Source organism: Coregonus clupeaformis, chromosome 29 (genome assembly GCF_020615455.1).
Source record: "Coregonus clupeaformis isolate EN_2021a chromosome 29, ASM2061545v1, whole genome shotgun sequence".
NCBI lineage: Eukaryota > Metazoa > Chordata > Actinopteri > Salmoniformes > Salmonidae > Coregonus > Coregonus clupeaformis.
In genome coordinates this window covers 10,191,888-10,214,230 of record NC_059220.1, presented here as the reverse complement: position 1 = coordinate 10,214,230, position 22,343 = coordinate 10,191,888, and the positions used below count along the sequence as shown (strand labels likewise).

At 42.6% G+C, this 22,343-nt stretch overlaps 1 protein-coding gene across 1 annotated transcript; it reads right to left on the bottom strand.

The window, feature by feature from the left end:
• Positions 1-1,796: 1,796 nt before the first annotated feature.
• LOC121544693 (galectin-3) lies at positions 1,797-21,359 on the bottom strand. The gene is made up of 6 exons (XM_041854763.2): positions 21,283-21,359; positions 19,531-19,541; positions 9,454-9,882; positions 9,154-9,242; positions 2,763-2,931; positions 1,797-2,358 (listed from the first exon to the last, which is right to left on the bottom strand). Exons 2-6 carry the CDS (start codon positions 19,534-19,536, stop codon positions 2,203-2,205), a joined length of 849 nt encoding a protein of 282 aa, XP_041710697.1. The 5' UTR covers positions 19,537-19,541; positions 21,283-21,359; the 3' UTR covers positions 1,797-2,202.
• Positions 21,360-22,343: the final 984 nt, after the last annotated feature.

Below are 22,343 nucleotides of genomic sequence, written 5' to 3'. Positions count from 1 at the left end.
TGTGCCAGCCTCTTTTGGTAGCCTACTGTAGAGAGAAATGTGATCTCTGTCAGTTTTTTTGTTTTGTTTCCCTCCCATAGCTTTAAACCATCTTCATAGTTTATCATTGAATCATATACCAGAGGTAAGGTGCTGACTGTTATCTTAAAGACATACAAGCTTTGAACTCTTTTAAGAGACAGGCTTCCTGTGTTGGTGACCCATATTCATAGATCTGTGTTTTTGCTAGTGCCTACATAAAGTAAGCCTTATATATATTTAACTTGTGTTGTATCTCAACCAAGTACCTCAAAGTAAACAGTACCATGGAGCTCAGTGTATTATTGTACACTACAGTATTGTAAACATGTGCGCTACATCTGGCTGGCCACACCTGACCTTTCCCCATGGCCCCTCTGTCTGTCCCTGTCTACCTGACACACACACACACACACAAACGCTCTCTTAGAAAAAAAAGAGTTCCAAAAGGCTTCTTCGGCTGTCCCCATAGGAGAACCCTTTTTGGTTCCAGGTAGAACCAGTTTTGGTTCCAGTGTTCTACATGGAACCCAGAAGAGCTCTACCTGGAACCAAAAAGGGTTCTTCAAAGTGTTCTCCAATGGGGACATCCGGAAAAAAACTTTGTTGGTTCTTTTTTCTAAGAGTGTGTACACACGTACGCAGACCTTCCTATCTGCCCTGTCTACCTGACACACTACTATCAGTTATTGTTGGGGAAGTAATTATCAGGAGACATGGTCTGGCTGGTAGATTATGGACAACAGCCAGAGGCATGCCAGAAGCGGGGACGGGCTGGGGCGGGGGGAAATGTCCCTGGATGTTTCTCATGTATCTACATGCATCTTGTCAGTCTCATCTTGTGAGCTTAACAGTGCGAGGGGCTCATTGCTGTGGGTTGGTGGAGGACAGCGACGGCTGTAAATGTAATAACAAGTTTGTGAACATGGATTGAGAGAGGGCGGTTATGTGAGAGTAACTGTAACTGTATGAGTTTGTTTTACGAGTTCTTCCACATTGTGACGTAACTTATTGCTTAAGACGGACATAATGGAGAAAAACACAGTTGATGATAGACACCAGCAGCATAAGCTCTAAAATAGCAGTTCACTTCTTGTAAAGGGACTTCAAACGATTTAATCAGAGAGAAATCAAATATAAATATAAATCAAATTATAGTATTTATCTCTGTGGTGTAAGTCTCCTCATAGTCCTCATATTTTGTTTAGTGGCTACTAGTGAAAAGATTCCGTGTTGATTCAGTCAATGTGGTCTTTGTGTAAATAAAGTCACATTTGCTTCATTTGAGATATGATTGTCAACAGTAATATCACTCATAGACATTGACACTCTCCTCCCTGAATAAACATGTTAAGTGCTGATGGCTGGTAATGGAAATAAGATAATCATTGCTTATGGAAACACTATAGAAAGATGGTGCATGACATCATGACATTACCAAAAAGCGAACTCTCTCATGAGCTTTGAAAGTATGTTTACAGGATTTTACTGACAGTCCTTCATTCACTAATGCAAAGTAATAATAGCCTATATGTTAAGTGGTAATAGACCTTAGTGTTCTCAAATGTATCTACTACTGGGTGGTATAGGTAGCCTAGGTAATGTTTGTTTTGCCACAGCCTATCCAAATACTAGGCTTGTTGTGGTTCTCAAACATTCAACAGTCTCAACTGTGCCACCTAGTGGGAAAGGTTATACAACAATAACAATCGCTCAAAACACATACTGTACATCGCCCTGTATCTGGAGGAAGAGAAATCATTCAATGAAAAAATATGTTTGAGTCTAACATTGGATTTTTATTGGATATCGTTTGTTTTTTACTGTATGGATCCCTTGCTTACTTATTAATATGCAAAAGGATTACATTAAAATGTATGTACCTATCCAGGCTTAAAACCGATGAATTTGTAAATTAAAAGTTGTTGATGTTTTGTCCTTTATCAAAAGACTAAGAAAATATATTTTTCCACTTGAGTATTTCCACACAGAGAATATACCGGCTTAGTAGAAGTACAGAATATGATGGTAGTCCTACTGGGTTAAAGCTTGAGATTCAAGCTACTATATGTTTCTGTTGAAAGCCAATGATGGAAGGTCACTGGAACCATAAAAATAGAACCTGAGGGACTTTGGCTATTCTGGTCATTCTATTTCTTTGGCTGGAACCAACCCTGCTAGATCTTAGAGTTTGTCAATCTCCACAGACGTGAGGGTGACATCATTATAGATGCCCAGGTGTTTGATGGAGTGGAGGTCACGGATTTGGTGTTTGAACTCCAGGATGTGTGAGCTGTTCACTGCCATCTTGAACTCACTGTTAGTGCACATGATCTTCATCTGGAGAAACACAGGACCACAAACTAATTATTATGCAAAATCAAAGACTGTGTTGATAAGATATGACTGAAATGTAAATTTATATTAATATATTCATTGTAAAACATGATCTATTGATCATGAATAACATTTTAATATGTTATAAATTATTTTTAATCATCATAAAAATCATACAACTGAAAATATCTTCAGATGAATACAGGAGTGTCTATGTATGTGTCCCAAATTGCAACCTATTCCTTATTTAGTGCACTACTTTTGACCAAAGCATGTTCTGTTCAAAAGTAGTGCACTATATAGGGGGGTGCCATTTGGGACACAGTCTAATTCTCAATGGACCCCGGCCATCATGGTTTTAAAACTGATTGGTTGACATGAAGTAAACCGGAAGATAGATTCCTCACCTCAAAGGGTTGGCCCTGAGTGAAGGGGAAGTGTTTGTGCTCTCTCTCCTCTTTTCCCCATTTATTGCCTATCTGACTGTTCAACACAATTGTTTTCTTTCCCTGGTCATTAAAGCGTGGGTTGATGTGCATGGCAATGTCATTTCCTTTGGTCAGATTGATGGTGAACCTACAGGGAGATACATAACAGTGTTCATGCCAACTCCTTGTCACTCATTTTCTTTTCAAACAATTTGTTTGGCTTGACAATGAGCAATGCAGTTTCAAGAGCACAAACATATTTGGGACCAAGCTAATAACATGGTGGTAAACCTTGGATTTTGTGATGTTTACGTCATCAATGCATTTATTTAGTAGTGTCGATTACAAGTCATTATGTTTTGTGATGAATGTGTGTGTGTTCTATGAGCCATATGCTCAACAGCACTCAGAGATGTTTTCCATGGTGATGTGTGAGCTCTTTGAGATTGTGGCCATAGTTACTGTAGGCTTACTCTTGACTTTAAAGTGATTGGTATCATCTGGTATTGAATTCATCACAGATCATTTGTTCTATTCTCACCCATTGTCCTTACATTAGTGAAAATGTAATCAGTTGAGGATTAGAAATAATGATGTCAAGACACTCTATTGCGATTACTATCTGCCAACCTCTTTCAAAGGGGCCTCATTGATTTAAATTTGACATTAACCTATATTTGTTTACTACCCAGAGCTTGATTATCTAAATCCTCTCATCCAACTTCTATTAGTCTCTGTTTACATCGTGAGGTAGATATTTATGTATCACACACTTTGAAGAACAAAGGATCAACCGTCTGTATTTGATTAGACTTTAGTCCTTATTAGATTGAGAGTAGCAGTAGAAGTAGCCAGGTCCCAGATCTGTTTGTGTCATCATTCCAACTCCTTGTCATGTCATACATGATATTTGTCATGACAAGTGGCAAGGAGTGGTATGATGGCACAAACAGACTAGTACCCAGTGTGACGATCCCGGCTGTCTGAGTCGGGTCCTGTCTGGGGACTAGTGTTCCTGCTCGTATTCTCCAGTTTCCCGAGGGTTCGGGAACGCTCCGGGGAGCGCTCTGGTTTTCCGCACCTGCATCCCATCAGCAATCTGCACACCTGGTCCTGATCATCACCCTTCTTAGGCTCTGGCCCAACATCCAGTTCCTGCCGGATCGTTAGCCATGAACAGTAGGTTGTCAGCGTATCAGTCTCTGAGCCAGTATTGTTAGTTTTGTTGTTTTGCACCTTTTTTTGACTTGCTGTGTACTGACCTCCGTTTTGTTCTGTCTGCAGTCTCTCACCCGAACCTTCACCCAACCTCTGCCTGATGGTCGGCGGCTGCCGAGCCAGTACCGACCAACCACTGCACCCTCAACAACCCATCCACGCCACCCGCTCTGTTCCCTGGATTATTCAGCTTCACTCGGACTCTATTAATAAACACTCACCTTTGTCTCACGCATCCGTGTCCTGGTCTGCTTCTGGGTTCGGCTTAGTTAACCGTGACAGAACGATCCGGCCAGTAATGAACCCAGCGGACCTGGACTCTGTTCGCCATGCTATTACCCAGCAGGAGAAGATGTTGGGCCATCATAGCACGGTACTACAGGAGATCGCGTTGTCAGTTCGGAACCTTTCTACCGGTCTGACGGAGGTCCAGAACCAACGCCAGTGTCCGGTGGAGGATCCACTACCGGTTTCACCCATCTCGCCTGCCGCTTCTGAAGCTGTGTCCATCCGTGAGCCCAAGGTTCCGACGCCGGATAAGTATGAGGGAGAGCTGGGAAGATGCCGTTCCTTCCTTATGCAGTGTGGACTAGTGTTCGATCTACAGCCCTACTCTTATGCCACAGACAAGGCTAGGATAGCCTTTGTGATTGAGTTGCTGCGTGGTCGGCGCTGGAGTGGGCTTCAGCCGTTTGGGAACGACAGGATCCCTGCATGGCTTCATACCAGGGGTTCACGGCCGAGATGAGGAAGCTCTTCGACCATTCCGTCCGAGGGAGGGACGCAGCTAGGCGCCTGTTTTCGCCGCCAAGGAACTCGCAGCGTGGCCGACTTCGTGATCGAGTTCAAGACGTTGGCTGTGGAGAGTGGGTGGAACGAGGAGTCTCTGCAAGCGGCCTTTTACCAGGGTCTGTCGGAGCAGCTCAAGGATGAGTTGATCTCCTATCCGGAGCCTAGTGACCTGGACAGCTTGGTAGCTTTGTCTATTCGGGTGGATAATCGAGTCCGAGAGCGAAGGAGGGAGAAGCAATGGGTTCCGGCCCAACCGATCAGCTTCTCAGGATCCAGTCGGGTCGTCAAACTGCGCGGCTCGCTAAAGTTGGGAGGACTTTTAAGCGAGCCAGTTTCGACCTCTCAATACCTCTGTCAGACCCCGTTTCCGGCTACCCTTATGAACAGGAATCAGAGCTTAGCGATTAACGCTTTTATCGATTCAGGGGCCGATGGAAGCTTTCTAGATGCCGAGTTGGTGGAACAGCTGGGGCTTTCCAAGGAGCAATTGCCGGAAGCCATTGAAGCTACCACTCTGAACGGCAGTAGTCTGGCACGTATCACGATGAGGACCGAACCGGTTAAGATGCGGTTGTCGGGGAATCATTCTGAGATGATTTCATTCTTCATTCTGCCGTCTTCCCATGTTCCTCTGGTCCTTGGATACCCCTGGCTGAAGGAACACAATCCCACGTTCGATTGGGTGACGGGCAAGGTAACGAGTTGGAGCCTTGATTGTCATGCTAACTGTCTCAAGACTGCCTGCCCCCATTCGGTTCCCAGTCAGGTGATTGAGGCTAAACCCCCAGATTTGTCCCTGGTTCCCGAGACATATCACGATTTGGGGAAGTTTTCAGTAAGCAGAAGGCTCTGTCACTCCCTCCCCACCGACCATATGATTGTGCCATCAACCTGGTCCCTGGAGCTGTCTACCCCAAGGGAAGGTTATACAGTATCTCCCCGACCTGAACGTGAGGCGTTGGAGACCTACATCAAGGAGTCCCTAGCTGCTGGTCTCGTTTCGTCCCTCGTCATCACCCCCTGGGGGCAGGATTCTTCTTTGTGGGTAAGAAGGATGGCTCTCTTCGACCGTGTATTGATTATCGGGGTTGAATGACATCACGGTCAAGAACAAGTATCCCCTGCCCTTGATGAGTTCTGCCTTCGACTCCTTACAGGGTGCTACGGTGTTCACCAAGCTAGACCTACGCAATGCGTATCACCTGGTCCGGATCAGAGAGGGGGACGAGTGGTTGACGGGTTTCAATACACCGATGGGTCACTTCGAGTATCAGGTGATGCCGTTTGGACTGACCAATGCTCCAGCGGTATTCCAGAGTATGGTGAACGACGTCCTGAGAGATATGATCGGTCTCTTTGTGTTTGTTTACCTGGATGACATTCTGATCTTCTCGAAGGAACCTTCCGACCACGTCCAGCATGTCCGGCCAGGTTCTGCAGCGATTGTTGGAGAATCGCCTGTTTGTGAAGGCCGAGAAGTGCGAGTTTCACGCCCACACGACATCCTTTTCGGGTACATCATCTCCAGGGGAGAGATTAGGATGGACCAGGAGAAGGTTAGAGCGGTTCACTGGAATGGGCCCAGCCCGGTACGAGATTGCAGCTCCAGAGATTTTTGGGGTTTGCGAATTTCTACCGCAGATTCATCCGGGATTACAGCCGTGTGGCCGCTCCGTTAACTGCCTTGACTTCCAGCATCAGGACCTTCAAGTGGAATCCGGAGGCGGATCGAGCGTTTCTGGATTTGAAGAGGCGATTCACCAACGCACCGATTCTCTCTCAACCGACACGGCCCGTCAGTTCTGCCGTTGAAGTGGACGCGTCTGATGTGGGAGTTGGCGCCATCCTGTCGCAGCGATGCTCCACGGACAGTAAACTCCATCCCTGCGCCTACTACTCCCGTCGCCTTCGCCTGCGGAGAGGAATTACGATGTGGGTAACCGGGAGCTTCTCGCGGTGAAACTTGCCTTGGAGGAGTGGCGTCACTGGTTGGAGGGGCGGAGCAACCGTTTATGGTCTGGACGGACCACAAGAATCTTGCTTACGTGCAATCGGCAAACGCCTCAACTCCCGTCAGGCCAGGTGGGCGTTGTTTTTCGGACGATTCAAGTTTGCCCTGACGTTCCGACCCGGGATCTAAGAACGGCAAGGCGGACGCCTTGTCCCGGATGTTCTCAAGACGGAGGAGAGTGGGTCCAAGACCGAGACAATCCTCCCCCGGAACTGCGTCGTGGGAGCAGTTATGTGGAAGATTGAGGAGGAGGTGCTGGCGGCCCTTCGGACTCAGCCCGGTCCCGGTAACGGTCCACCCGGTCGGTTGTTTGTGCCTGAGTCGGTTCGTCCTGCTGTCCTCAAATGGTCCCACGCCAGCAAGATGGCTTGTCACCCTGGCGTGGCTCGGACTATGGCGTTTCTTCGCAGACGTTTTGGTGGCCTGCCATGGCCGAGGATACTCGGGGTTTTTGTTGCTGCCTGTCCAGTGTGTGCGCAGAATAAGAGTACCAATCGGCCCAGCTCTGGACTACTTCACCCCCTTCCTATTCCCCGCGACCATGGTCGCATCTGGCCCTGGACTTCGCCACGGGGTTGCCCGCTTCTGAGGGGAACACGGTCGTTCTGACTATCGTGGACAGATTCAGCAAGTTCGCCCACTTTGTGCCAATTGCCAAGCTTCCCTCTGCCTCGGAGACGTCCGAGATCCTGGTTAGGGAGGTTTTCAGGGTCCACGGTTTGCCCAGTGATATCGTTTTCCGACCGTGGCCCTCAGTTTACCTCTGCTGTCTGGAAGTCCTTCTGTTTGGCCATTGGAGCTACGGTCAGTCTCACATCTGGTTTTCACCCCCAATCCAATGGTCAGGCGGAGAGAGCCAACCAGAAGATGGAATCAACGCTACGCTGTCTGGTCTCTTCCAACCCCACCTCCTGGGTCTCTCAGTTGCCTTGGGTTGAGTATGCCCACAATACTCTTCCTACATCTGCCACTGGGATGTCTCCCTTCCAGTGCCTGTATGGCTACCAACCTCCCCTGTTTCCTTCTCAGGAGAAGGAGCTCTCAGTGCCTTCTGTTCAGGCCCATATTCGGCGTTGCCACCGGACCTGGCATCGGGCCAGAAAGGCACTCCTTAGAGTTTCGGACCGTATCAGCTCCAGGCGAATCGTCGCCGGATTCCCGCTCCCACCTATACCATCGGAGATAGGGTTTGCTGGCCACACGGGATCTTCCGTTACGGACTGAGTCTAGGAAGTTGTTACCGAAGTTCATTGGTCCGTTTGTGGTGGAGAAGGTGATCAATCCAGTGGCAGTTCGACTCAAACTACCGAGGACGCTCAGAGTCCATCCCACCTTTCATGTCTCCTGCCTCAAGCCTGTCTTCCTCAGTCCTCTGTTGCCTCCTCCGCCTCCTCCTCCTCCTCCTCGGATGATCGGAGGTGGTCCTGCCTACACGGTGCGTCGCATCATGGATTCCAGACGGCGGGGCCGGGGTTTCCAGTATCTCGTGGACTGGGAGGGGTATGGCCCTGAAGAGAGGAGTTGGATTCCGCGGCGACAGGTCCTAGACGCAGACCTCATCAGTGACTTCTACCGCCTCCATCCTGGCGCTCCGGGAAGTCCGCCCGGTGGCGTTTCGTCGGAGGGGGGTACTGTGACGATCCCGGCTGTCTGAGTCGGGTCCTGTCTGGGGACTAGTGTTCCTGCTCGTATTCTCCAGTTTCCCGAGGGTTCGGGAACGCTCCGGGAGCGCTCTGGTTTTCCGCACCTGCATCCCATCAGCAATCTGCACACCTGGTCCTGATCATCACCCTTCTTAGGCTCTGGCCCAACATCCAGTTCCTGCCGGATCGTTAGCCATGAACAGTAGGTTGTCAGCGTATCAGTCTCTGAGCCAGTATTGTTAGTTTTGTTGTTTTGCACCTTTTTTTGACTTGCTGTGTACTGACCTCCGTTTTGTTCTGTCTGCAGTCTCTCACCCGGAACCTTCACCCAACCTCTGCCTGATGGTCGGCGGCTGCCGAGCCAGTACCGGACCAACCACTGCACCCTCAACAACCCATCCACGCCACCCGCTCTGTTCCCTGGATTATTCAGCTTCACTCGGACTCTATTAATAAACACTCACCTTTGTCTCACGTACCGTGTCCTGGTCTGCTTCTGGGTTCTGGCTTAGTTAACCGTGACACCCAGGTTATAGTATAAGAAGTTTGCAGGCAACATATCAAGGAAGGGCAAGCCATTTGAGTACCTACTGCTGGCTACAAGACTGAAATAACAGCGCAACATTTAGAATCAAAGGGTGGAAATAGCTGCAATGTAGATCTTCACAATTTACCACGGAAACTAGATTTTGCTGTGAATACTGACATTTTGGCATTTTGGTTAATTGTCCCGTGAATTGTGATCAGCATCTTGTCGTAGCATCCATTTGGCAGGTTCAGGTCATATGGCACTTTCTGTTGGGGAAATAAAATGGGTTTGTTGAAAACAGCAAATGAAAACAGCCAAAACCATTTGAGTGTCATTAGGACAAGCTTACACCAATGTCTGAGTAGAGGTCTTGACGGCTAATCTGTCACAAAGATAGGTCTGAACCATGCAGAACCTTGCTCATGGTTTTTCAAACCGTCATAACCAACATCCTCAGGATTTAATGTCTTCTCTTACCAGTGAACTATGTTGTGGAGCACTTGGTTGGGCAGGGCCTGGACCGGGGCTTGGGCTTGGCCATCCGGGTGCAGTAGGTTGGCTAGGCTGTCCTGGCTGCCCTGGCCAGGTTGGCTGGCTGGGCTGTCCCCCTCCTGGCTGCCCTGGCCAGGTTGGCTGGCTGGGCTGTCCCCCTCCTGGCTGCCCTGGCCAGCTGGGCTGGCCCCCTCCTGGTTGTCCGGGCCATGAGGATTGGGAAGGGTTTGGTTGTTGTCCAGGCCACATGGGGGCAGGCTGGCCTGGCTGCTGCTGACCAGGCCAAGCTGGTTGACCACCAGGCTGTCCTGGCCATGTTGGCTGGTTGGGCTGCCCACCGGGCCACATGCCCCCACCACTCTGCTGGTTGGTCTGGCTTGGACAGCCCGGTCCAACACCCAGAGCATCTGAAAGCTACAGGGGAGAGAGAGGAAGAAGAGGGTGATGAGAGAGAGGATGAAGAAGGGGATGAGAGAGAGGATGAGAGAGAGGATGAAGAGGGGGATGAGAGAGAAGATTGGTAATGTGCACAAGTGGATGTGTCTCCTTGCTTAATGTTTCTCACTGGAAAAAGCTAGCACACATAACATTCTGGGAACCATATGTTTCTTAGGGCGTGGTTGCCCTATGGTAATTTTGCATACAACCTACCCACAACTTTCTGGGAATGGTGCAGGATAGTTGTTTGGCTTTGGAACATTCTCAGCACATTTAAGAACTTCACAAAATAACATTATTTTCTTGGTATTTCATTACTTTAACAAAATGTTTTCTAAAAGTTCAAAACAAGGTTACCTTTCATTTCAATTTTGGTCATGTTCTAGGAACGTTCTCCAACTGGTTTGACATTTAGGCTCACTTGGGCCAAAGACATCTCAGTGATTTTTTTGAAGGTTTATGTCCCTAGAGTTGGAAAATGTGTGATAGCAGTGCAGCAATCATGCCAGTCGGTATTAGATAGAACATTGCGGCCCCGCCCACCTGTGGGGAAACAACCTGTGGTTACCTAGGTTACCCCATTGACTCACAGCAAAAATGTGACTGCTTGTTTTAGTCAATTACAAAACTAAATTTAAGAAAAGTACAACATGTCTAAAGATTACTTTTCAACATTGCCTGCTCCCGAGCGTTGTCTCACTACTTAGAAAAACCTAATATTGTAGGGCTTCCCTCATGCCCCTTTTCATGATGGTGCTAGCCACGTGAGTGAGTGCTAGCTACCGACCGGAACATTATGCTAGCCAAGACCAACAACACAAACAAACGGACCATCAGCTAATAGGCATATACATTACTCTTACTGAATTTCCACGTGGGCGAGGATATTGGACATTTAATCAAAGCCTATTGGATGATAACTTATTTTTAACTAGGAGAGGAATTTATAACTGCATTTTTCAGACATTACATAGGTACAGCAAATCCCCTTATTGTATGGGACACTTTAAAAAATGTGCCTTTAGAGGCCATGCAATTCAGTACTCATCTCGAAAACAAAAGCAATTTAGGTCAAAAGAGTCCATACTAACAAAGGAAATAGGAGGTCTAACAGAACAGATAGATGGCAATAAAAACTGTACCATAGAGGCTCAGAATAAGTTAGAGGAAAAACAAAAAGAAATGGAGGAACTTATTCAAGAAGATCAAGTGAAATATATTATAAAAAATAAAGTAAATTGGATGGAATATGGGGGAAAATGCACCACATGTTTTTGTTTCAGTCTCCTCCATCTCTCTAACCGAAGCTAATTGTATGTTTTTTTCTTCTTCTATTGATAATGTAAAATTAACAGCCGTACAGAAAGACTAATGTGAAGGCGAAATTACAGAGGAGGAACTTCTTGATGCAATTAAAGCCTTTAAGTCCAGGAAAACTCCAGGGCTTGATGGCATACCAGTTGAGGTATACCAAACCTTTTTTGATATACTCAGAGGACCGTTATTAGCATGTTTTAACCACTCCTATGTAAATGGTAGATTATCAGACACTCAACAAGAAGGTCTGATTTCATTATTACTGAAACAGGATACAAGTGGAAATATAAAGATCCAGTCCATTAAAAAAATTGGAGGCCCCTTACACTTCAGTGTTGTGATGCAAAAATTAGAGCAAAATGTATAGTGCATAGAACAAAAAAGATATTGTCGGACATTATTCATCCTAATCAGAAAGGTTTTTTACATGGACGATACATTGGAGATAAAATAAGGCAAGTACTGGAAACAATAGAACACTATGACAAATCTGGGAAACCAGGCCTGCTATTCATAGCTGACTTTGAAAAGGCTTTTGATAAAGTACAACTGGAGTTTATATATAAATGCCTGGAACATTTCAATTTTGTTGAATCTCTCATTAAATGGGTTAAAATCATGTATAGTAACCCTAGGTGTAAAATAGTAAATAATGGCTATTTCTCCGAAAATTTTAACTGTCAAGAGGAGTAAAACAAGGTTGTCCACTATCGGCATATCTATTTATTAGGGCCATCGAAATGTTAGCTATTCAAATCAGATCCAACAATAATATCAAGGGATTAGAAATCCAGGGCTTAAAAACAAAAGGTGTCATTGTACGCTGATGATTCATATTGTCTCTTAAATCCACAACTTGGATCCCTCCACAGCCTCATAGAGGACCTAGATACATTTTCTAACCTCTCTGGATTACAACCAGTGTACTATATTACGTATTGGATCACTAAAAAATACAACTTTTACATTACCGTGTAGTTTATCAATAAAATGGTCTGATGGTGATGTGGATATACTCTGTATACATATCCCGAAATAAATTAAATGATCTCACTCCAATAAATGTTCATAGAAAGTTTGCAAAAATAGATAAGATCTTGCTACCATGGAAAGGTAAATATGTGTCTATTTGTGGAAAAATCACCCTGATTAACGCTTTAGTAATATCCATTTGCTTATGGTCTTGCCTAAACATAGTGAACAGTTTTTTTAATTATATGAGAAAAATATTCCATTTTATTTGGAACGGCAAGCCAGACAAAATTAAACAGGCCTATTTGTATAATGAATATGAATTCGGAGGGCAGAAATTATTAAATATTAAACCATTAGACCTCTCATTAAAGGCTTCAGTCATACAGTAGTTATACTTAAATCCGAACTGGTTCTCTAGCAAATTAGTAAGAATGTCTCTCCCTATGTTCAAGAATGGCCGTTTTCCCTTTATTCAGAGTACAACCTCTCACTTTCAGTTATTTGAAAAGGAAATCTCCCAAATATCATTATTTCTAAAAGAAGCCATAAAAAGTTAGTTGCAATTTCAATTTCATCCACCAGAAACGACAGAACAAATAATACAAAAATGTTGTGGTTAAACTCAAATATACAAATTGATAAACACATTTTCCTTAAAAAAATAAATAAAAATAGGTATAATCTTTGTAGATGATACCATAGGTAGGACTGGTGGAGTTGTCGCACATGCAGCTAACAAAAACATATGGAAATGTCTGCTCTATCCAAAATTACAACCAACTAATTGCAGCATTACCGCAAAAATTGAAGAGGAAAGAGGAAGGGGGAAAAAGTAAGGAACTTGTCTGTCGGCCCTGCATTAAAGACCATAATTGGTTAAAGAAAATTGTGATAAATAAAAAGTATACCAGTTTCATTTAAGGACCAAAAAATGGACAGCTGTGCCATATAGATTACAAAATAGTTGGGAAGAGATTTTGACATATCGATTCCATGGCACATGGTTTATGAACTGATACGCAAAACGACACCGGATTAAAAACATATAATTTTAAGGGGAAATATTTAAATGTTTTGGAATGGCCTAGTCAAAGCCCAGACCTCAATCCAATTGAGAATATGTGGTATGGCCTAAAGATTGCTGTACACCAGCCTAACCCATACAACTTGAAGGAGCTGGAGCAGTTTTGCCTAGAAGAATGGGCAAAAATCCCAGTGGCTAGATGTGGCAAGTTTATAGAGACATACCCCAAGAGACTTGCAGCTGTAATTGCTGCAAAAGGTGGCTCTACAAATTATTGACTTTGGGGGGGTAAATAGTTATGCACGCTCAAGTTTTCTGTTTTTTTTGTCTTATTTCTTGCTTCTTTCACAATAACAAATATTTTGCATCTTCAAAGTGGTTGGCATGTTGTGTAAATCAAATTATACAAACCCCCCAAAAATCCATTTTAAATCCAGGTTGTAAGGCAACAAAATAGGAAAAATGCCAAGTGGGGTGAATACTTTCGCAAGCCACTGTATGTGTATATATGTATGTGTATATGTATTTGCAAAAACATATATGGGGGATTGGAAGTGATGCAGACAATTACATTGATAGAAGCTACAATCTATCTGCAATATTAAAGCTGATCTACCCCCCCCCAAAAAACAGACTATACAGCTGCAAGTAGTGAATGGAGTTACAAACTGACTATACTAAACAGGTCTTACCTGTGATTAAATGTTTTCCACATACATACATTAGCTACATGTAGCCTACATGGACACTGGGTCCCCACATTTCCCACGCTGAATAGCCTGAAGCCACAGGGCTTTTCTCGCAGGCTCTATTTCCCTACATGGTTGCATTGCGAACCGTAGGTGGGGAATTTTTACCTGGTTACCTAGCAGCTTTTCAGCATGTTTTGTTATTTCTGTATAACAAATAATTAACAATGAAGTTGGCTCTTTTACAATGTAGGTCTATTGGAAAGAATGTTTGTTTTCCCCAATTTGTGGGCGTGGTAGAGGGGAATTCCTTCCTATGACATGAATACCGACTCGGCTATAGCAGCTTTCTCTGTGTTGTCACTGTTTTTCATCCCCCCATCCCATTCATTTTACCCTATGACAAACAATGTCATACAACAAGTTATTGCTCACTTATACCCTTCAATTATATATATAATTGGAAAGCTTAGAGTCACAGCTATCCAGCAGACACATTTTTCAAAATGTTCAGGTCAACAGAACTTTGACCTCTATGTTACATATCAGAATTACCTGTATAAATGGCTTTAAAAAGGAAAGCATGATACATTTAAAACTTTGACAAGTGGTTCTGAAAGGTAATGAAATTACCTTTCAAATCATATATCCAACTTTGAAATGACCAGCTACAAGTATTGTAAAAAAAAATTAATAAACGGCCGTATGTGCCATTGACATTAGAATGTTGAAAGCTTAGCCATAGAATTCCATGTAAAGGGACAGCTATGTTTGATGTATTCTAACTTTGATAGAGGCAGCAAATTGCACACACACAGCTAGGCCTAGATATTAAAAAGATTTGTAGATACAGGGCCATCAGAGAATTCACACATTAACCCCACAGAAGCCTTTTTCCAATATTGCTGCCAAACAACTCAATGGGGTCTTATTGGACCATTTTAAATGACCATACCTGTATGAAGTATAATTGTAGTATGCCCAAAAATATCTTAAAATGTTCATAGTGATGTAGAATACACAACCACATGAGCCAGGTGTTCCAGATATATGAAGATATTAAATTATTCTCAGAAATGTGGAAAGAATGTTCCCAAAAAGCTGTCTGAGTCGCTGATTTCTGAAGTTTTTATGATCAGTAATTGCAATATTTAATCATCAACCATGTTGAAGACCCCTTGACTTTTTCCAAATTTTGTTAGGTTACAGCCTTATTCTAAAATTGATTAAATTGTTTTTTCCCCCCTCATTAATCTACACACAATACCCCATAATGACAAAAGCAAAACACTTAAATTTTTTTTTTGCTAATTTAAAATAAAAACTTTGTTTATATCACATTTACATAAGTATTCAGACCCTTCACTCAGTACTTTGTTGAAGCACCTTTGGCAGCGATTACAGCCTCAAGTCTTCTTGGGTATGACGCTATAAGCTTGGCACACCTGTATTTGGGGAGTTTCTCCCATTCTTCTCTGCAGATCCTCTCAAGCTCGGTCAGGTTGGATGGGGAGCGTTGATGCACAGATATTTTCAGGTCTCTCCAGAGATGTTCAGGTTTAAGTCCGGGCTCTGGCTGGGCCACTCAAGGACATTCAGAGACTTGTCCCAAAGCCACTTCTGTGTTGTCTTGGCTGTGTGCTTAGGGTTGTTGTCCTGTTGGAAGGTGAACCTTCGCCCCAGTCTGAGGTCCTGAGCGCTCTGGAGCAGGTTTTCATCAAGGATCTCTCTGTACTTTGCTCTGTTCATCTTTGCCTCGATCCTGACTAGTCTCCCTGTTGACACAATCCTGTCTCTGCGCTCTACGGACAATTCCTTCGACCTCATGGAATGGTTCTTGCTCTGACATGCACTGTCAACTGTGGGACCTTATATAGACAGGTGTGTGCCTTTTCAAATCATGTCCAATGAATTGAATTTACCACAGGTGGACTCCAATCAAGTTGTAGAAACATCTCAAGGATGATCAATGGAAACAGGATGCACCTGAGCTCAATTTTGAGTCTCATAGCAAAGGGTCTGAATACTTATGTAAACAAGGTATTTCTGTTTTTAATTTTTAATAAATTTACAAACATTTCTAAAAACCTGTTTTCGCTTTGTCATTATGGGGTATTGTGTGTAGATTGCTGAAGATGTTTTATTTATTTAATCCATTTTAGAATAAGGCTGTAACGCAGCAAAATGTGTTAAAGGTCAAGGGGTCTGAATACTTTCTGAAGGCATATAAATAGTCATGGATGTGAGCTGATTAAAATGATATATGATGTTATCCTAGTAAATGTTTTCATTATGAGGACTATACACCTGCACCGTACATTCCATTACAGTGTAGTAAAATCCAGTGTTGGGCCTGTTGAGGCCAATAACATTATTTATAGTATTATAGTAACAGACCAATCAGCTATGGCCCCATAGTAAGAATACATCTTAATTTAGATGAACTACGTAATAGTAATAGTTTGCCGCTCTCATCATCAGGTGAAAATGTATTGGCATTCCTATGGAACTTTACGTTGTAATGTATTGGCATTCCTATGGAACTTTACGTTGTAATGTATTGGCATTCCTATGGAACTTTACGTTGTAATGTATTGGCATTCCTATGGAACTTTACGTTGTAATGTATTGGCATTCCTATGGAATTTTACGTTGTAATGTATATACGTGGTCCTCTGTAGCTCAGCTGGTAGAGCACGGCGCTTGTAACGCCAAGGTAGTGGGTTCGATCCCCGGGACCACCCATACACAAAAAAAAAAATGTATGCACGCATGACTGTAAGTCGCTTTGGATAAAAGCGTCTGCTAAATGGCATATTATTATTATTATTATTATTGGCATTCCTATGGAATTTTACGTTGTAATGTATTGGCATTCCTATGGAACTTTACGTTGTAATGTATTGGCATTCCTATGGAATTTTACGTTGTAATGTATGCTGCAAGTGGCTAGTCCTCTGTTTTATAGAAACAGTTAATAGGATAACATTGTATCTCATTTTAATCAGCTCACATCCATGATTGTTCACATGTACATATCCATTTTACATGTTTGAAGATGAAATATTGCAACTAGTGATCATAATATCTTCAGAAATCAGCGTTTCAGACAGCTTTTTGGGCACATTCTTAACACAATTCTGTGAATAATTTAACATCTTTATATCTGGCACACCTGTCATGTGGTTGTGTATTCTACATCACTATGAACATTTAAAGATATTTCTGAGCTTAATACAATTACATTTCAAACAGGTATGGTCCAACAAGACCCCATTGAGTTGTTTGGTGGCCATATTGGAAAAATACTTATTTGGGGTTAATGTGATGGCCCTGTATCTACAAATCTTTTTAAACCCCTGTTCTAGCTGTGTGTGCAATTTGGTGCCTCTATCACCAAAGTTAGAATCCATAAACATAGCTGTCCTATTACATGTAATTATATGGCTAAGCTTCCAACATTGGCGATATTTATCTAATAGTTGTAGCTGGTGCTTTCAAAGTTGGCTATACTATATATCATTTGAAATATAATTTTATGACCTTTCAGAACCACTTGTCAAATAAAGTTAAATGTACCATGGTTTCCCTTTTAAAGCCATTTATACAGGTAATTCTGATATGTACCCTAGAGGTCAAAGGTCAAAGTTATGTTGTCCTGGGCTCGGTTTCCCGATAGCGATGGAACTTAGGCTTCCAAGTGTTTTAACGATGCATCGTTCCTAAAACGTCCGAAGATGTAATGTGCGTTTCCCAAAACACCACGCAGAGAGAACATTCGCTAAGTACGTCGTTAGACCATGTGTCGATACTGACAGGATCGAAAGAAAAGCAGCGCTGCTCTACGATCACCTTCCTCCATTGAAATCTTACCTTAACATTAGAATTATTCCACAATACTGACGACAGACAGCTACTAGAGCGATATTACCACCTATGGCTGGAAATATTGAGGCGGTTTATTATGCACTAAATCACAGATTGGGCACATCATTGCGCTGTTGTTACATTAAATATATTGAGGCAAAAATTACAGTCAGTAGCCTATTGGCAAAATAGAACTCAATTGACTGAACATGAAATGTATTTCAATATGATTTAAATATATAGGCCCATGTAGCCTATTTATATTTTAAGGCAGTCATCTCAGCTTTCATTTGAAGCATATTTTTTATCCTCCACTTGTTTGTAACAATTGCAAACACTTTGGCAACTTTGTATTTGTAGTCAACTTCGTTCTGAAGTTATCGGCGGTCACAGTCAGACAGGTAACCTGTTTCATTCTATGTTTAGCGGAGATCTGTGAATAAAGTGACACGGAAGGGCAAAAAAAGCATCTAACGACGCACTTAGCTGTTCTACAAGTGGTCTGAGGTAAGTAACGAGCGTTTTCAAGTGCAACTTTAGTAACAATGGTATTGGGAAACAGCTCGGAGATTGAATGATGCTCCTATGAAGGGTCTAACGATGAACTTAGCCTTAAGATGCTTTTGAGAAACCGGCCCTGAACATTTCCGAAAATGTGTCTGGTGGATAGCTGTGAATCTAAGCTTTCCAATGATATATGACTAAAGGGTATAAGTGAGAAATGACTTGGTGTAAACTAACATTGTTTGTCATAGGGTAAAATGAATGGGATGGAGGGGTGAAAAACAGAGTGACAACACACAGAAAGCTACCATTGCTGCATTGCTATCACACATTTTCCAACTGTAGTGACATAAACAATCGTTATGAGACATTATCGGCCCAAGTGAGCTCAACAGCCCAAATTTGGGGGTCTGGCTCATGGACTAATTAGGAATGTTCTCAAATACTTCAGTGAACGTTCAGAAGCAACGTTCTTCTGTGGGAATTTCAGTACTTCAGCATTGCGTTTCCTACAGGTTTCCTCATGGTTCCATTTAAAGTCATGTTCCCAAATTGTTCCAAGAACGTTAAGAAAATGTACCATAAAAACCACAAGAAAACTTTAGTAACGTTCTGAGAACGTTCTAAGAATGTTATTTAAAAACATATCCATTCCCTTCTCAGCATTAAAAAAAACTTGTGCTATCCTATATCTTGTTACGTGTGTTGGCCGCGCCCACTAACTGGCCACACCTGATCTTAATGAGGGTTTGTTTCCTTTGAAATGGGGTCTGTTTGAACAGACTAACATTAACAGCTTTATATGCATAAAAATAACATGGCATGCTAGCTCCATCCTGGTGGTCAGTGGACTAAATCCACAGATAGAGAACAGACTATTATAGGTTTGACTCTCACTGATGCTGTGTCACAATAAAAAAAGAAATGTGTTTGCATAATTAATGCCTAAGGAAATTAATTTCCATGTGCTTGGGAGTTCAAAAAAGCTAACCCAAAATAAGAGAAAATAAAACCTCCCTGGAAAACTTTCAAGGAACCAGAGTAAAACGTTCTCAGAATCTCCCTGCAACCTAAAAATAAATGTTCCCAGAACAGGCTAAATGTTTACTTTCTGAAACCAAAAGCGTACATTCCCACAACTTCCAAGGAACCAAATGTGCTAGCTGGGGAATATAGTGAGATCTTTATTGCCTATGGTATTAAACATTCTTGCAATTTGATAGAATATTAGAAAAAGTGTTTACTTACATCCATTGTATCTGAAAAGGAGAATGAAATGTTTGAGTTAAAATGATTGTATGTTTCAAATACTTCAACCATACAGGTCTTGAGAGGAAAGTATGCTCAAATGTTTATATGACAAACTTTAGCCGTAGTCGTTTCTGTGGAACCATACAGGTGAGTAATGTTTTCTGTACAGAACTGTAAGAATGCATTAATGTCATCAGACTGTATCAAACAGGGGAACACCTATCCTCAGCCCATCCATTTGGAATTTTCCTTCATATGCATCTTTGAGTCTGGTTATTGGTAGAGGTGAGGTGTTTATTTCAGCAGACAAAGCTATAAAACCTGTCTGACCTCATTCTACCCTCCTGCCCCACACACACCCTTCGCTCCTCCAGGTCCGTCGCCCTTCAGCAGCCCCGCAGCAAACTAAAAACTATGGGTGACAGGGCTTTCAGTTGCACGGCTCCGCGGCTATGGAATGCACTTCCAGACACTTTGATTGTTGTCTGTGTTCTGTGTTTTGGATTGTTTTTATTATTTGAGTCTGAGAAAAGCACTTTAAAAATTAAAATAATAATAGCCTATAATACATAATAGCCCTGAACACATTATATTAATTTAAAAAGTAAACCAAAAGTATTTATGTAGGTATATATTTTAAGATTAGCCTACTTCCTGGATTATTTGCGTACCATGAAGCCTAACTAACAATTGTCATGATCATGAGGAGGATGGTGAGGAGGGGCTGATTCTCTGCTATATTTAGATTCCTAACTGGATATGTACTGACTGGTATTACTATGCTATCAAACAGAGAGTATAAATGGGAAAACAGAGAGGCTGTAATAAAAGAAAAGCATTTAAAAAATGGCACTGACTTATAAGCACTTTTCTTATAACTTCTTTATTTTGGAAAGATGTACGACTGTGATATGTGTTTGTCTCACCTAGCTATCTTAAGATGAATGCACTAACTAAGTCGCTCTGGATAATTGTGTCTGCTAAATGACTAAAATATAAATGTAGAAATTAAAACATGAAAGAACACAGAGCAAAAAAGGTAGGAACATGATACATTGACTTACACTGAAAAATACTCTCCCACCTAGAACAAACATTCAGTCATATTGCAGAGTTTTGTGGAATGTTCAGTGCCTCATGGAAACTATGCACTCTTAGAAAAACCGAGTTCCAAAGGGGTTCTTTGGCTGTCCCCATAGGAGAACACTTTTTGATTCCAGGTAGAACTCTTTTGGGTTCCACATAGAACCCTCCGTGGAAAGGGTTTTACATGGAACCCAAATGGGTTCTACCTGGAACCAAAAATCGTTATTCAAAGGGTTATCCTATGGGGACAGCCGAAGAACCGTTTTAGGTTCTAGAAAGCTAATATTTTTCTAAGAGTTTGATTCACAACACATGAATCGCAGGTACTATCTTCTGTAAAAACCTTTCCAGTCCTCACTCATTAAAGACAATTTTGCAAGACCACTGATCAAGATAAGCAGCAGGAATCCATTTGGATCATTGACATGCATCTCCAGCGGGAGATAATGTATATCTAACAATCTGACATGAAAATATCTCTTCCTGGTTATTTAATATGCCCTCTATCTCCCTACACGGAAGAATTTGTATCCTTCGACGTGAACCTTCCTTAACAGTAATATTAGTATAACAATACACATATGAATATCTCCAGCCTACAGTACAAGCAGCTGATACACAATACAAAGCAATGGCTGGTGTATGACCGAAGTGAAGACATACCTGTTGTGAGTAGCTCCGCTCAGTTGGTAGAGGTACAGTAGACAGCGAAGGATGTGTGTGAGGGCGTATATAAACTGGTCCCCCCCCACCCCCCTCAAGGCCACACCTTTATTTCACGGTCTCTCTTCTGGGAGACTACACCCTGCAGAGTAACTTTCTGTCCCGCATGAAAAGTATGTACAGCAAAATGGCGCACAGATTTCTATACGTTTATTTGTGAGTTTCTTTCTTAAACAGCACAATTATGAATAATAGTAATGTGAGGTTCTTACAGTTATCTTAAAAATGTTTAGTTATGATGAGAGAAACCTTTCCAATGAAAGTGTACCTTTCCATGTGTACACATGTTACGCCTCTGGGATGGTTTGTTTGCAGACTGTCCAAACCACAAAGGTCTAACGCATAGCAAAAAACAAGTCCGTTTCTATGGCTTGTGGGTGTGGTTGGACTGTTGTCAAGCATAATTTTTAAGGGTGTGTTGTTTGTAGAAGTCAAACACACCCCGAGTCGAAAATATACAGGTTAGAACAAGATGGATTCTAATATCCCGTAACTCTTTCATAATTGCGGAATAATTCTAAACAATTGTTGTGTTCGTAAATTCGCTCTGGCTATCTACTCCGATTTCAGAGTACTCTCGTCTGAGTGTGCCAGAGCGCAGAATAACCGATTAATTTACGAACGCCCAGAGCGCACTCTGGCACTCCAGATTGAATTTACGAACACACCCATTGGTACCAGCAATGCGAGCGAAAATTACTGGAAGTTAATGTTAGCTGTACAGAAAATTCACCATCAAAGTGGAAAGTAAACACAATCATAGTGATTGTTCTAAGAATGTTATTTAAAAACATATACATTCTGTTGTCAGCATCAACAAAACATTCTATCCTCTATTTCGTTCAGTGTGTTGGCCACGCCCACTAATTGGCCACACCTGCTCTTCATGAGTGCTTGTTTCCATTGAAATGGGGTATGTTTGAATTTACATTTTAGTCATTTAGCAGACGCTCTTATCCAGAGCGACTTACAGTTAGTGAGTGCATACATTTTTCATACTG

Coding starts and splice junctions, on each gene's coding strand:
- LOC121544693 (XM_041854763.2), bottom strand. Junction 2,932..9,153: donor ATTAACCAAAATGCCAAAAT/GTCAGTATTCAC, acceptor ATCTCCCTGTAG/GTTCACCATCAATCTGACCA. Junction 2,359..2,762: donor CTCAGGGCCAACCCTTTGAG/GTGAGGAATCTA, acceptor GTGTTTCTCCAG/ATGAAGATCATGTGCACTAA.